Source organism: Chionomys nivalis, chromosome 12 (assembly GCF_950005125.1).
Source record: "Chionomys nivalis chromosome 12, mChiNiv1.1, whole genome shotgun sequence".
Lineage (NCBI taxonomy): Eukaryota > Metazoa > Chordata > Mammalia > Rodentia > Cricetidae > Chionomys > Chionomys nivalis.
This window is the reverse complement of record NC_080097.1, coordinates 15,200,346-15,217,256: the sequence shown is the minus strand read 5'-3', so window position 1 is coordinate 15,217,256 and position 16,911 is coordinate 15,200,346. Positions and strand designations below refer to the sequence as shown.

The 16,911-nt window shown below is 40.6% G+C and overlaps 1 protein-coding gene across 16 annotated transcripts in view; it reads right to left on the bottom strand.

The window, feature by feature from the left end:
• Positions 1–16,397, bottom strand: part of Rbm26 (RNA binding motif protein 26) — a 73,731-nt gene extending 57,334 nt beyond the window's left edge. For all 16 annotated transcript variants that reach the window (XM_057786706.1, XM_057786707.1, XM_057786708.1 and 13 more), the window contains exon 1: positions 15,860–16,397. In XM_057786706.1, coding sequence (XP_057642689.1) covers positions 15,860–15,930 — 71 coding nt within the window. In that variant the 5' untranslated portion in view covers positions 15,931–16,397. The remainder of the gene's footprint in view (positions 1–15,859) is intronic.
• Positions 16,398–16,911: the final 514 nt, after the last annotated feature.

Sequence of the window (16,911 nt, the reverse complement as noted above, 5' to 3'; positions counted from 1 at the left end):
TAAGATTATGAAACATTTATACATTCTTTACATAACCATCAAAATCCATTTTTACATTATTTATTGTTGACTTCACTGGCAATTTCATATGTGTAATGTATAGTCGGCTCAGATTGACTCCATTTCCTCCCTCTATATACTTTCTAGTTTCCTTCTTTTTCCCAGATACTTTCAGGCTTGGTTTTTAAATTCAGATCCTGAATAAGACAGGAAACCAGTAGTAATTTTTTTTTTGAGTCCAGTTTACTTCACTTAACATACAACCTTCAGTTCCACCATTTTCATGTAAATTATATAAATTTGTTCAACCTTATTGCTGAATAACTTACTACTTTATATAAAAACCCATCCACTCATCCACTGATAAAACACACAAGCTGATCCTGTAATTTGGCTACAGTGAATATTCCCAATAACAGGGCATTGCAAGTATCACTGTTGATTTTGATGATATACCCAGTTGTATGGGAAGATTATATTAGTACTATTTTAGTTTTTTGAAGATTTTCCATACTGACTACCATAATGACAAGACTAATAATACATATTCCTTCTTTTCATTTTCCCAATCATCAGAGCCACCAATGTTTTATGTGTGTGGCATAAGTTTGCATATGTGTGCAGGTATGTGAAGGCATGTGGTCAATATCAGGTGTCATCTCTGATTACTCTCTAGCATATTTTTTATTAAAATAAAATGATATCATTCCCCTTTCTCTTCCCTCCTTCCAAGTCCTCCAAGTGCCCCTCAAATTAGAACCTTTTCTTTTACTACCACATACATAGACACATTAATATACAAACCTGATGAGTCCATTTAATGATACTTGAATGTGTATGATTTCAGGACTGACTACCAGATACTGAATAACTAAGAATTCATCCCCCAGGTAGCCTAATTCTCCTGCTCTAATCATTCCTCTCTTGTTCTTTATCTACGGGTAGAGTCCCATGAGATTTTTCCTTTGGCCTATCTAATTAGTGTTGTTTCTAGTTCCGGCCCTGTTTAGGCTAGTCAAACTGTTGAGGTATCGTGGTCAAGGTTTTGCTATCATTACTAGGAGACACAATCTCACAGCGGCTTTGGCTTTTGGTCAGGGTCCTCTGGCTCTTACAATCCTTCTATCCCCCTTCAAGATGTTCCCTGAGCCTTAGGTGCAGGAGTTGTGTTGTAGATGTATCCACAGGGGGTAGGCATCCCACAATTAGCTGTTCTTTGCATTATGACAAGTTGCAGTTTACTGAAATGGTCTCTGTTGCAAAAAAGAAAAAAAAAAAAGGTCTGTGGTGAAGGGGTGAGAGCTATGCAATGAAGAGTTACTTCTTTGCATAGTTTTGCTCAAGTTTTCAGTACATAAACAGAACATAGTCATTGTTGTAAAACAAACAGTCCCTAGCCTAATTCCCCTAGTTTTCACTGCCCGTGTCTCTTGGCATTCTGGTCTTCTGAACTCAAGCAGAAAGGTCCATCAAACACTACTAACAGCATTCTATAGCTAGCTAGCTTCCCTAGCCTGCAGTTTCAAACTTTTCTGTACTCTTTCAACAAACCAGTACACAAGATTTACAAATCACATGATCGGGTTTTACAGCAACAGTTCCATTTCTTGATGCTGTTTTTCTACATTTGTTCCTTGTTCCTGTGACTAAATATCTGAAAAAAAGCAACTGAAAGCAGATGTTAAGTCTGGCTCCTGGTTTAAAGGACATAGTCTACCATGGTGGGGAAGGTATGGTGGTAGAAAACTTGGTGGCAGCATAGGAGACAGCGGCTGCTTGCTAAGATCTCAGTGAACCAAGAAGTCTACTTCTTTTATGAACTGTTCAATTCATTTGTTCATTTACTGCCTGGATTATTCTTCTACTGTTTGTTGTTCTGAGTTTTTTATATATTAAGCATATTAATTCCACTAGATAGACAACGGCAGCAATTTTTCCTCCTATTAGCTGTTTCTTCACTCTATTGTTTTCTTTGCTATACAGAAGTTTTTTGATTTCATGTCACCCAGTTTGTCAATTCTTGTTATTCCCATCATGTCCTCAGAAAACTGTTGCCTATGCCCAGATCATGAAATATTTTCCCTGTGTTTTACTCTAGTATTTTTAGTTTCAGCTCTAAATTAGGTCTTCAGTCTTTTATTTTTTATACAAACAAAGGGGAATCTAGTTTTATTCATATGGCTAATTGGTTTTCTATACATTAGAAAAGGTGTCATTTTTTAAGTAAAACACCATTTTTAATACCTTTAATAAGAATAAGATGCCCATGCCTATGTAGGTTGACCTCTGTGGGTACTCTACCAGTTTTTGTTGTTGACTGTGGCTCTGAGTATAACTTTATTTTATTTTTTTTTTTTTTTTATTTTTTGGATTTTCAAGACAGGGTTTCTCCATAGCTTTTGGTTCCTGTCCTGGAACTAGCTCTTGTAGACCAGGCTGGCCTCGAACTCCCAGAGATCCGCCTACCTCTGCCTCCCGAGTGCTGGGATTATCGGGGATTGCTGTACCTCCATTTTTCCCCTTTACCTCCAGTTGATCTGACCTTTTGTTTTGTTTTTCAAGACAGTTTCTCAGTGTAACTTTGAAGCTTGTCCTGTAACTCACTCTGTAGACCAGGCTAGCCTGGAACTCACAGAAATCTGCCTACCTCTGCCTCGGAGTACTGGGATTAAAGGCATGTGCCACCACCACCCAGTTCTTTATCTTTTTTTGCTTCCATGTGAATTTGTGGGATTTTTCTTTTAGTTCTACAAGAAATGTCTATTGAATTTTGATGTCTATTAGGTTCAATCTGTAGTTGGTAATTACTTTTGGTAACTTTGGGGCACCAGATAAAGATGGACGCTAAAAAGAAACCCCACATAACTCAGAATTGATATAATAAAGGGTTATTTATTTAGGAGTAGACACACAGATCACAGTCCTCTACCTCACATAACTCAGAACTGATATAATAAAGGGTTATTTATTTAGGAGTAAACACACAGATCACAGTCCTCTGCTCGAATGGGAAACAGCAACCAAATCCCGCAGCCAGAAGGGGGCAACCGCGTGCTTTACTTCAGAATTTATAGCGTAAGAGGCCACACCCAAGTGGGCGGGTAACTAAAAGGCTACCGGCTGCAGATGTAATAGTTTTACAATAATATGGCCCATCTGTAAACACAAGGACTTTTTATCTATTGTCTTTTCCAACTTGCAATCAGTGTTTTACAGTTTTTCACTAAATCCACACACTGCCAAAGCATAACACAATTCACATAATTATAACATAATACTTGTAACTATAATAAGCTTTTAGTCCATTCTTTCACTCCCCTAAACTAGCCCAAGAAACAGTATTTTCTTATTTTTCTAAGAATGGTTCTTCAAATGCTTTCTAAGAATCACTCTATATAGTGGTATATATTATTTATGTTTTAATAAATAAATCTTGCCTGAAAATCAGAGGGCAAAGCTAGTATGGCTAATCAGCCATAGAGGCCAGGAAGTGGTGGCACACACCTTTACTCCCAGGACCCACAAAACAGGCATGCATGTCTCCGTAGTTCAAAGCCACCCTGGGCTACACAAAATTGAATCTGTCTAAAAGAGAAAAAGCTCACACAAAGGTGATCCCAACACTTGGGATCACACACCTTTAATCCCAGCACTAGGGAGGTAGAGACAGGCTTGATATGAATGGGTGGAGAGGACAGGAACTCAGTGTGGTATGAAGTCTGAGGATTCATGGAGAGAGGATCTCACCCTTTCTGTCTGAAGATTTGGTAGAGAAAAAAGGTTTCTCTAGTGTTTGGCTGCTTAGTTTTTCTGATCTTTAGCTTGAGCCCCAGTACCCGTCTCTGGGTTTTATCATCCGTGCTACAGCTCCGTGCTCTAACTGTTAGAACTCCAAGGGGCGTAAGTGTTCCACCAGTGTCGCTATTCTGAAAACTGACATTAGCATAAATACTTTTAAGTAAGAGGAGGACTTCTTTGATGTAGTAACTGTAAATCCAAAGGGAGTACTGGCTTTATATGTATCTGGCTTAAGAAATGTTCAGAACACCAGGACTGACAGCCTCAGTGGAAATTAAATATTGTATTTTAAAAAACTGAGTAACAGTGTTTCATATTTTTTGTAAATATTTTATAAAGGCTTGACTTAATAGAACACAGGCTAATTCATTTCTTACTGTACAGTGATTAACTTAAAAAAACTTAAAGAATTGTCTGATTTTTCTTAAACATTATTCACCTGCTATGGCTTAGGTGTTTCTACAAAAAGGGGAAATTAATCCGCACTGTGAGGTATTATGATGTGGAACCAGGTGGGCCTTTGAGAAGTAATTAGGATTAGATGAGTACCTTAAGGTGGGGCCCACACAATTGCAAAAGAGGCTTTTTGTCCTATGGCAGGATAGCACATCATGGTGAGACCACATGGCAAAACAGGAAGTGCCCACTTACTTCATGGCTGAGAAGTGAACAAGAAAGAAGAAAAGGAATTGAGTTCCCACTATCCCCTTAGAGTTCACACCTATAGTGACCTAAAGACCTCCCACTAAAAAGCAATCTTAATTAATCTGAAGCAAGCCAAATGTTTCAGAAAACAAGTCAATATATAGATGTCAATTATATTTCTAAATACTAATAACAGTTGCAAAGTGAAATTTTTAAATGCTAGTTATAAGACATGGGAGAAAAAAAATCTAATCTTTGTAAGACCTCACCAGCGAAAACTATAAAATATTGCTTATATGTAAGTAAAATATTTCAGAACTGATTTTAATGTTTACAAACAGAAACCAAATTAAAAATAAGCTTTTTCTTGGTACAAAAATAATTATTTGAACACTGTCCTGGCTAGTTTTACGTTAACTTGACACAAGCTAGTCATATCAAGAGAGGAACCTCAACTATGAAATTGGGTGAAAGCGGGCCAGCCTGTAGGGCATTTTCTTAATTAATGATTAATGGAGGAGGGCCAAATCCATGGTAGGCAGGGACTTCCCAGGGCTGGTAGTCCTGGGTTCTATGAGACAGCACACAAGCCAGTAAGCAGCACTCCGCCATGGGCTCTGAATCAGCTCCTGCTTCCAGGTTCCCACCTGGTTGGCTTCCCTCATAGTGACCGTAATCCAGGATATGTAAGCCATATAAACTCTCTCCTTCTCAAGCTGCCTTTAGTCACGATCATTCATCACAGCAATAGTAACCCTAAGGCATACACTAAAAATATTTTTTTCTCACAAAAATAAGGTAGTGAGAAGTAATAAATCTGGTAAGAAAGGCTTATCATCACCTCCTTCATCTCATTCATTCTCTTTGGAACAAGGGGAGGAAGAAAAAAAGCTGAGAAATTTGTTCGAGCTTGACTCGGCCATTTTCAACATGTATACATCAAACAAGGTAATATATCCATTTTGCTCACAAACCTTTCCCTATCTTGTGGTTTTTAAGTAATTTTATTGGAGACATACCCATAGGCCAGTCAAATTGCTAAAACGCATTTTAAAAGGACTAAATTTAGTAACTCAAACTTCAAATGAAAAATTCAAGTAGTATTCAGCAATAAAATATGGTCTTGAGAGCCATTTATCAAGTTAAGGAGATACAGAAAGTAATGAATATAAGCATCATGGCTAATAATTAATTACACAGTATTAACTCTTCCACTAACTAAAATTAATATATAATTAGAATTATTACTTTTATCCGGCTCCATGAACAAAATGTTCAACACAGAAACCCTCAACTTTTTCTTTAGTAAACATGAACTCATCAGTGCTCTCATAAAAAAAAAAAAAAAAAAAAATCACTAAACTATTTTAACAAATTTAAGCTTTAAATTTCTAATCTTAGCTTGGTGTAAATTCCAGATTTTGGGAAAACTGAGGCCAGCCTACTAGGCTACAAAGTGAAACCTTGTCTCAAAACAAAATGGAAAAAAATTCTAATTCTGAAGGCACTCTGAAATAAAGAGGCTTCTGGTAATATGGTTAGGAGTTAAAGGTGCTTGTCACCTAGCTTGATGACCTGAGTCCAACTTCCAGAATCACTCTTACAGGCTGTCTTCTAACCACCACCATGTACCGGTGCCTGGGCACACTCACAAATAAGCAAAAGGTGTTTAAAATACTGAAATAAAAAGAGAAATTGACCCCTCATGTCAGCTACTCTGAAAGTTAAGGTAACAATGTGGATTTTAGTTTTATACAAACGAGCTTGTCACTCAGATTTTCAGTCAACAAAGGAGAAACTTCACTGAATGCATTTAATACTGAAGTCTGTGTCATACACACACACACACACACACACACACACACACACATTCTAGGTGCTACCGAGAACAGAAAGACAAACTGCAAGAGACAAAGTCGGCTTTCACCTGCCACATTCCAACAATGTGTGTTGCATGTGATGCACGTAGTAAGTTATATAAGACTGATTAAAGAGTTTTGTTGGAAAGAGTCACAATCCCCAACTAGAAGGATCCCAAAAAAGCTTCTGGGGAAAATAGTTCATATCAGATCTCTATTTTAGTACTGACATACAACACATACACATAAAAAACATCTAAAATCAGGAGGCACCATCACACAAAGCTTCAGAATCAAAATGTCTTCATTTGGAGTCCATCACCATCACCTACTGGTTATATATTCCTATAAGATTGCAGCAACAGAATATGGTCTTGAGAATCATTTATCAAATTCAAGCCAGTAGTAAGGTGTGCTACTAAATGGTCCTAAGAGTCCATTTTGTCATCTTTAACAGACTTTGTTCACATTCAACAAAGGCAAAATAATCAGTATAGAGTAAGCTGTCAATGAATTTAAAATGGGAGAAAGGGGGCCAATATAAACAATGTAACAGAGAATCACAAAGTGTAGCTTTGCAGAAATTAGATGCTAATAAAATAGGATGTAAGTAGAAACCAGCAAGAAGACAATAGTAAGAAAAGTACGGGGATAGTTTCTGCTATTTTCACTAACGTAGCAAACAGACTCACTATGCCAAAGGTGCTACTCTGCAGTAAGGGAAAATTAAGAAGAAAATCTAATTAAGGTTCGGGGGTAAAAAGGTCACTGTCCATCACAAAAGAACAATCTTCCCATAATTCAAGATATAAAAAATAAATTTTAAAGAGTTTTTTAAAAGTACTTGTTAGTAGCAAATATAAGAAAAAAGTACTACAAAAACTCCAAGGAGGTATCTCTCAAACTGTGTGTAATGCTTTTAGATTCTTGTTCCTTTTCAAATGGGTTCCTGTGAAAGAGTCTAATAGTTTAAAAAGGAAGTATACCACTGGAAAGAAAGTATTATCCACACTACCACGCAGTAGCATAGTAAGAACATGCATGGCTCTGGAGCATGCATGTTCAGCTCAATCAAGCAGAGCTCAACCTTCCTAATGCTGTGAACCTTTAATACAGTTCCTCATGTTGTGGTGACCCCCAACCATGAAATTATTTTCATTGCTTCTTCATAGCTGCAATTTTGTTACTGTTATGAATCCCAATGGTCTTAGGAGACTCCTGTGAAAGAGACTTTCGGCCCCTGAAAGGGTGGAGATTCACAGGTTGAAAACTGGTGCTCTAGAGCATAAATAAGGCTTGAACTTAATTAATTATGAACTAATATCTAACTTCACACTTCAGTGCCTCACTGTCATCATCACCTGCAAAACAGAGATAACACTCCATCAAATAAAAAGTAATAGGAAACACCAGCAATACACGCAAATGTTAGTGGTAGCAGTAATAGTTATGTAAGTTATTTGTGTTTAATCAAGCAGTATTTAAGGAAGGAGAAAAGACAGCAGAATCTTAAGCATCTAATTCTCTTCTAACTATACAAAGAAACTATCCTCCCCAATTATATCAGTAAGGAAAGAAAGGTTCACCTGCCTAGATCACTAAGCTAACTGATGGCAGAAATTAGAATACTGACAGAATACTATGTATGAGGTCACGTTTGCTTTCTTTCCTCCACACAACCGACATTAAGAGCACAGCTGCAGAAGCAAAAACTAAACTCCAAAGTCTGAGCACTAGTCTGTCTCTCAGTTTTATTTTCTGAAAAATTAAAGGATTTGATTGTATTTTGAGGAATCCCTTCATATTAAAAAAATCTGATTTTTTAAATTACCAATATGGTAATAAGCCCACAAAAAATTAGTGAAGGAAACTTTTTCTATTTAAAAAAAAAAATGAGGGGCTGGAGAGATGGCTCAGAGGTTAAGAGCACTGACTGCTCTTCCCGAGGTCCTGAGTTCAATTCCCAGCAACCACATGGTGGCTCACAGTCATCTATAATGAGATCTGGTGCCCTCTTCTAGCATATAAACATACATGGAAGGAGTGTTGTATACATAATAAATAAATCTTTAAAAAAAAATGAGAAAAAGTAGGTAAAACCCTTTAAGATTTACGCACAGGCTAGGACTTACTGAAAACTACTCTAACAGCAGAAATAATCCCAAGAATTGACAAGTAAGATTACCTGAAATAGAAGCACAGCAAAGGAAACAATTACCAGCGTAAAGACACAACCTAGAGAATAGGAAAAGAAACTGCCAACTGTACTTCAGATGGAGTTACCTAGATTATATAAAGGACTACAAAAATCAAATCCCCACAAACAAGTCCACAAATGAAGAAATGGTTCTCAAAGGAAGAAATACAAATGGTCAATAAATATCCTTAGCCATTAAAGAAACGACTTAAAATGCTTTCAGGAGACTGCAGAGATCAGTAAAATGTCTGCCTTAAAAGTATGAAGACACAAATTAGAGCCTGGTTTGGGGGTGGTGAACAGGTAGACCCTAGAGCTCACTGGCCAATTAACCTTAGCCAAATCAAGGAGCTTGAGGTCCAATGAAAGACTTTGTCTCAGCTGGGCGGTGGTGGCGCACGCCTTTAATCCCAGCACTTGGGAGGCAGAGGCAGGTGAATCTCTGTGAGTTCGAGACCAGCCTGGTCTACAAGAGCTAGTTCCAGGACAGGCTCCAAGAACCACAGAGAAACCCTGTCTCGAAAAAAGCAAGAAAAGAAAGAAAGAAAGAAAGAAAGAAAGAAAGAAAGAAAGAAAGAAAGAAAGAAAGAAAGACTTTGTCTCAAAATACGAAGTGTACAGCAGTAGGAAAATACCTGAATTGGACTACTAACTTCAAGACTCTGGTTCACCCCAAGGAGAATGGCCAGGATCAAGAAAACAAATGACAGGCAGGCAGTGGTGTTGCACGACTTTAATCCCAGCACTCAGGAGGCAGACGGGTGACCATGTGAGAGAGAGGAGATCTTAGGTGGGGAGAGGGTGAAAACAGGGTAAAGGAATACGGAAAAAAGGCAAATGCAACATAGGGAGAATGAGGTCAAGGCCACAATTAAAATGAGGAGCAATAAAAACAAAGTACAGAAAGGCATATATATATGGAAATGCCAATGCCATTATAAAGCCCACTACTTTATATGCTAGCTTTAAGGTTGAATCACTATCACAAATACCTTATTTGCAGGGAGGGGGTGTCAGGATTTCACATTACCAAAAGGACATTAGTAGTAAGGAAAGGACTAAGAAAACTGTTAAAATCAAAAGATAACAATTCTAAGTACTTCAAGAGGAATTTTAGTATCTAAATTCTCAATGATTTGTGAAGAACAGAACTCTGCTAAATAAAGTGATGCACACATTTGTCACTCTGCCTGAAAATGCAGCCAGGTTCCCAGGGGCACCTCACTCCCCATCACTCTCCAAACTCACCTAACCCTTTACAGGCTTCCTAAAAAAGACTCAATAGCTTGACTCAACAAAGTCCTGTGTGACCTGGCTCGTCTCCCATCACTAACCATTTCTATTCTTCCTTTGCTCTTTCAATTTCTTTCATTACCTCCACACAATTTTACTCCACCTCATTTTTAGGACATTCATACAATATTCTCTCCAAAACCTAGAAAGCTGCTCTTCATCCAAGCTGAGATCTAATGTTACCATTTCAAAGAAGTCTTTCTTGACCTCTACCCAATGTCTCTCCAAAGCATTTTGGACTTCTTCACCTCACACAATACTATAATTACTTGTTCAGCATCTGTCTTCCCTAACAGATGAAAACCTTGCCACATTTCCTACTCTGATTGATGGAGGTGGGTCTTGTATTAATCTGTTGCTTTCATTGGTTAATTAATAAAAAAACTGCCTAGGCCCATTTGATAGGCCAACCCTTAGGTGGGTGGAGTAAACAGAACAGAATGCTGGGAGAAAGAAGCCGAGTCAGTGAGTCGCCATGATTCTCCCACTCCAGACAGACACAGGTTAAGATCTTTCCTGGTAAGCCAGCTCGTGGTACTACACAGAATATTAGAAATGGGTTAGATCAATATGTAAGAGCTAGCCAATAAGAGGTTAGAACTAATGGGCCAGGCAGTGATTAAAAGAATACAGTTTCCGTGTAATTATTTCGGGGCATAAGCTAGCCATGCGGGCGGCTGGGTGTCAGGGACGCAGCCCGCCGCTCTTATTACAACAGAGTGGCACCCAACGTGCTAATGAACTCCACGTAAAACCTGAGAGGGCTTAAAAAGGAGAGAGAGAGAATTTAAGACAGCCTTTTGCTGTTTGTGGGTTGCGTGCCGCAAAGAAATTGTCCTGACTCAACAGCAGGAAAAAACTGGCTGTTTTAAAATGCCGGCTTTCTGGGCTGTGCCACCATTGTGATCTCTGTCTGGCTCCTGCGGGAGACAGAGCTTTTGAATGGAGCATTTGGAGTAAAGTGCTACGGCTTGCTTGATGGCAATGTGGACTGCTGTGTGCCTGGAACTGTGTGTGGCTCAGGGGCACCAAATAGCTCTGAGGCAGGAGCGGCTCAACTCCACCATGCTGAACTGTGCTGGTCTCAGGCAGGAACTACCGTAATTACCATAATAACAGCGCAGTTAAGGTTTGAACTGAGCAGGACACAGGCGGTACCATATTATCTGTACATGGTGCAACTTAATTTTTTAAAAAATGCTTAACATTTTAAGAAATGCTCCTGGATAGTAAAAAAATTACAGATTCACAATACAACTGATTCAGACACTGTTGGATTAATGTACGTAGGCTTGAAAGAGATAAAAAATATATATATAAAGAATAAAGTTAATGTCTTAAAAAAGGGTAAAGTCTTTAAAGAGACAGAGTACAGATAGTTATAGATTAAAAGAAATAAAGAAAAATAAGCCACGTAAAAATGGAAAATTCACAGAGAGTCTGGATTCTTTGTATTATTCTGTTTTCTTTAAAATTTTTGACTGTAAAGGAGCTAACTGCAGAGAGACATTTCATTATATGGGCTGCCAAGCTAAACCAGAATGGATATAAGGGTATTATGATTTCAGAATTTGGGTCTAAGGATATGATGCTTTGGAGAGGGTCTTCTTTTGTTTTCACAGAGGATGAGACTCTGTGGATTGCATCTATCCCAATATGGTATGATAGACCACGCCTTCCTGAAAGGTTGCTGTGAACACCCTCAAAAAATTACTTCACTCAACTGCCAACTGAGATGACCCTGACACACAGGTTGTACCATGAAAGACCTAATTAACGACGCCCCCATTCAACAGGAAGCAGTTTGGAGAGAAATAACTGCGCCCATGTTCCCAAATATTGTTTATAAATGTTCTTTTACATTTAAAGGGGGATATGATATAGATATAAATAATTTACATTGGTATGGATTTTAAGGTCAATTTTGTTATATGTATATGTATTTCTGATCTTGACTAAGGTATTGTGATTGTGTAGTTCATGTAAAAATGTAACATATATAGGTTGTTAATGGATAATCATCAATAATAGTCAAGCTTGTAGTCATGTTAGATTTTCTGGATATACAGAGATATATTTCAGTTAGATAGGCATTCTTCATATCTTTCAAAGACTGCAGAATATGGCATTTAAAATGTTTTAATAACTTAGGGTTTTTCATGACAATGAGACACGTCTGCTCCTGGCAGCACCAGCTACTTCAAGAGGAAGATGGGCATCGAAGAGGCTCCTTATGGAGTTTGATAGCCATTTGGGCAAGAAACTGTTCTTGCCTGGACTGATGCATAAGCTGGACACAGAGAACCTACAGAGAAAGGACTGCTGAACTTGCCTGAAGGTGAGATGGTCTTTTGGGGTTCCTGACTCATGAAAGAGTCTGCGAGACATTCTGCAGGACACAGCAGCTAGTGACTTTGAAATTTTGAAATGTCTTTGAAATTTCCTGCTTCATGGAAATGTCTGCTAAACACTATGGGCCTGAAGGCCAAAGACGGATGCCCCAACAGTAGAAAAGAACTTTGGGTGACTGTCCAGACAGCAAGATATCTCTGTCATTTCTAGAGTTTTAGATTTCTTGTTTACTTAGGTAATATTATATCCTTCTGGAGTCTTTGATGGAGTTGAAGAATGGATAGATAGTTACAGTTTTCCTTAGTTATGATAAGAGATAAAACAGATGTAAATATTGTAACTGTAATTCTTACTTGATAACTGTTTTGCTATATGTAATCTTACTATGTTAAAGTGAAACCTTTCTTTTTTGTTTAAACAGAAAAAGGGGAAATGATGGAGGTGGGTCTTGTATTAATCTGTTGCTTTCATTGGTTAATTAATAAAGAAACTGCCTAGGCCCATTTGATAGGCCAACCCTTAGGTGGGTGGAGTAAACAGAACAGAATGCTGGGGAAAGAAGCCGAGTCAGTGAGTCGCCATGGTTCTCCCACTCCAGACAGACGCAGGTTAAGATCTTTCCTGGTAAGCCAGCTCGTGGTACTACACAGAATATTAGAAATGGGTTAGATCAATATGTAAGAGCTAGCCAATAAGAGGCTAGAACTAATGGGCCAGGCAGTGATTAAAAGAATACAGTTTCCGTGTAATTATTTCGGGGCATAAGCTAGCCATGCGGGTGGCTGGGTGCCGGAGACGCAGCCCACTGCTCTTATTACAACACTCTGATTAGTACAGAGTAAGTACTTAAAAGTTTGCCAATACATTCACAACTCAGGTTAGTTAAAAAAAGAAAAAAAAAAAAACAAATTAAATGATACTTCACTATCATGATAGCTAAAAAATATATAAAGTTCCTTCATATAGTTTTTCCTCAGAAAGTATGTATTTTATAATTACATGTCAACACTAAGAAAAAAAAAACACAACTCTTTACATTAAAAAAAAAAAAAAAAACAAACAAAAAGACAGACACCCTGTGGTGGTGGCACCTGCTTCTGATCCCAGCTGATCCCAGCACTTTGTAGGCATTTCTAGGCCAACCTGGGCTACAAAGCGACCTCAGACACACCAGAGCTGAGTCGGAGCTGTTATACCTGTCTTGAAAAATCAAAAAATGAAGAAAGGGAGAGAGGGAAGGAGGGAGGTGGGGAGGGACAAAGGAATGAACATAAGAAATCAATGGGGGGCTGGGCAGTGGTGGCACACTCCTTTAATCCCAGCACTCAGGAGGCAGAGGCAGGCAGATCTTTGTGAGTTTGGGGCCAGCCTGGTCTACAAGAGCTAGATCCAGGACAGGCTCCAAAGCTACAGAGAAACTCTGTCTCGAAAACAAACAAATAAACAGAAAGAAACCAATGGGGAGGGGGGGACGCATGCCTTTAATAATCCCAGCACTCAGGAGGCAGAGGCCAGCCGGGTCTACAGAGTGAGTTCAAGAATGCCCAGTACTGTTTCACAGAGAAATTTGGTCTTTAAAAAAAGAAAGAGAAGGAAAGAAAGAAAGAGAGAGAGAGAGAGAGAGAGAGAGAGAGAGAGAGAGAGAGAGAGAAGTCAACGGCAGTAAATAATTAAGCTTTTGTAAGTTATCACCTAGCGGAAAAGAGAACACATGGAGACTAAAAGAAGCTAAATTGTACAATGGACATTAGAAAGGGCCCCTGAGTAGGCTCTACTAGCAGTAACTGTTTACTGTAATCATGAAGTAACAGTATCTGAGTAGTGCTCCAGTAAGCATGCTTTTCTTTAATTAAAAAGCATACACACTAAGATGATATATTTTAGGTTAGTGAAAAAACATGAACTAACAAAATAAAATTGGTTTGAAACATGCTAATTACAAACTGGGCAGTATTTTGGATTTTCTTTATATATATATATATTCATTATTTTCCCCATTTTACAAATGGAAACATGCACCAAGTTAAGCGACTTATCCAATATTATACAACTCGCTGGAGAGCAGTAGCTGCACAGTTCAAAACTATCATTAGGCTCGGGCCTCCCTCTCACCTGTTAGATATGTTACTGAAGACAATTGTCTTTTTTATTTGAAGGTGGAGGGTAGTGAAGATTTAGTCTTTGGCTCTGCATACCCTCCAGCTCTCTGAAATACAATTTCTATACCATTCTGGTCAACTGTTTTGCCACCTTGCCAAATCTAAGAGCTTCTAACTTACTGTATTGATCAAAATAATAACTCCACCCCAGCCTTCTACATCATCCATGCAGCTGTGGAGTTAACTTCGGGCATCATACTTGATTTTCCTTTCCCTATCTCCCACATCTGCTCTATCAGCAAGTTTTCTCAGATCATTGTGAAGTACATTTGGTTCTGACTGTACTAGCATCCAATGCAGTCTTTCTCCAATACCCTCAAAATAGCCTCCCTTCATTCCACAAAGCAGGCGTCTTTAAAGTCAAATCAGTCCTGGCCAGATTCAAATAGCCTATCTTTCACTTATGTGTTAAATAAAATCTTAATTCCTGACCTTGATCTAAAAGCCCCTGTATGATTTGGCCCCTGCCTGCTTGTAACTTCACTGTCTTTCCTCCCTTCTCTACAGAAACCACAAGGATTATGTCTTATACCAGGCCTTTCCATTCTTCCGACTATCACAGCTTATCATCTTAGTTTGTTAAATATTACTTGCTCTGACAGCTCCCACCAAGTGCTGAAGCAGCCCCCATCCTAACCACATATACACGATCCTCTATTATTACAATGGTCAAAACTAGTCATACCTGAAATGGTATCTTACTGTTAATCTGGGAATTTTAAAGTTCTACCCAAACCTTCCCTCAGCACACTCTAAAAACTTAAAACGTGTATTAAATAGGTGAGCTATATCTGTCGCTGCATTGTGTTGTTATTGTAAATCAATCAAACCGAAAAGAAATTTATCTACACTGTATTTTGCATTTAACAAATCCACAAAACATTCCTAAAATTTTTCCATCTAAGCCATTTCAACAGTCGCACGAACTACTGAATTCCCTCCTTAAACTGCTAAATATCCCATATGGATAGAGATTTGACTTTTTCCCCTCTCCACGTGAGTAGGGCGTGAGTGGAACAGGGGAGTTCTACGGGGCACATCAGCACCTGTTACATCTTCCATCAGTTAAAGAGGTGCGTATGAGCCAGACACCACATGGAAGACGTGGCCTTTCTTTTAAGGGACCGTGAGTGAAACCTAGTTTAAACTCGGACTGCCCCCAAAAAGCCATTCACTTCGCTTAAAGAAACAATGTCAAATAAGCTATGGCCAGGATCACACGCTAGCAGCCCTGGAGAGCGTAGAAACCGAAGTGAAGGCCCTCGGAAAACACAGGTGTCTGGGGAAGTTTGCCGTCAGTCTACACGTAACGGGACAACAAAAGCAGTAGACAGCGGTGCAAAGATCGGTTCAACGACAAAAAACAAGCACAGTCCCAGCCTGGGCGCCCTCGACCGTGGAAGCGAAGGTGGAGGGAGAGGAGACAGCAGAACCCTAGGGCCCCCGTTCTTCGCTCCGGCCCCCACCACGAGCATTTCGGGTCAACTGCACCGATCTGGGCGTCCGCCGGGGCCACCCCCGCCATGCCTGCAAGGACAGCTCCCCGGGGTACTCACATGGGCTCGAGGGTCTTGCTGAGCCAGGACTTGAGGGCCTCGAAGTTTTCAATGATCATTTTAGAAACCATCCACCGCGGCCCCGAGGCCGGTCACACTCCTGCGCTCGCCCGGATCGCGGCCACCGCCACCGCCGCCGCCCCCTCCTCCGCGCGCCGTCCGTCCGCGTGGGCCGCGGTGGGAGGTGCCGGTGGCAGCTCCCCGCGAGCCGAGCTCGCCCAGCAGCCCGGCGGGGCCGCCGCAGGCCGCGCGCCCACCTGCTGGCCCGGAGCTTCCCGTCGGCGGCCCCCGGCCCGGGGCTGAGGCAGCAACGGTTTCCCCGGGCCCTCCCCCTTGCCCGGCTCCCCCCAATGAATCTTCCCGAAAGACAGCCGGACGCGCTGAGACCCAGGCGTTCCTCTCAGCTCTGGGGTTAGGTGCTTGTTGGCAACGCGGCAGAGCAGGAGTGAAGGCGGGCGAGAACGGAGGGCGGCTCAATGGGAACGGTTCGGGGGTCTTCCCGGCTTCCAGCACCCCCAAGAAGATGGCTGCCCGGCAAATCTCGCGAGAATTAATTGAAGTCTCGCGGTGAGTCCCAGGGCATGCTGGGAAGAGACGCAAGTTCGCCGGACCGTAGGCTGAGCAAATGCGGTGGTGTGTTTTGGGTCTGCGTGGGTAGAGGCCCTGGTCCCTTTGTACCCATCGGCCCTCGTAATGAAGAACCACAAGCGCTGTCGTATTTCACAAGGAGGGAAAGGCCACCGACTCCCAGATATTTCCTCTAAGAGGGTTGTGCCTGTGTGCGCGGGAATGAACGGGCAAGAAGCGGGAGCCCCTTGAGAACGCGGCCAGCAGTCTGTCCCGCCCCGTGCAGCCTGCCGTAGCTACCTCAGCACCCTCCCAGTTCAGTATTCCTGTGTGCGCTGTCCTGTGCACACGATGCATAAAGACAGACCGCTCTGATGCCCACCTAGACCTCCAGAGGATTAGTGTCAGGATTTTGTGGCATAGGTCTAACGGCCTATGCATGGCCCCCCAACACCTTGATGAGGTCCAGCCTAGCAAAGGGCAGT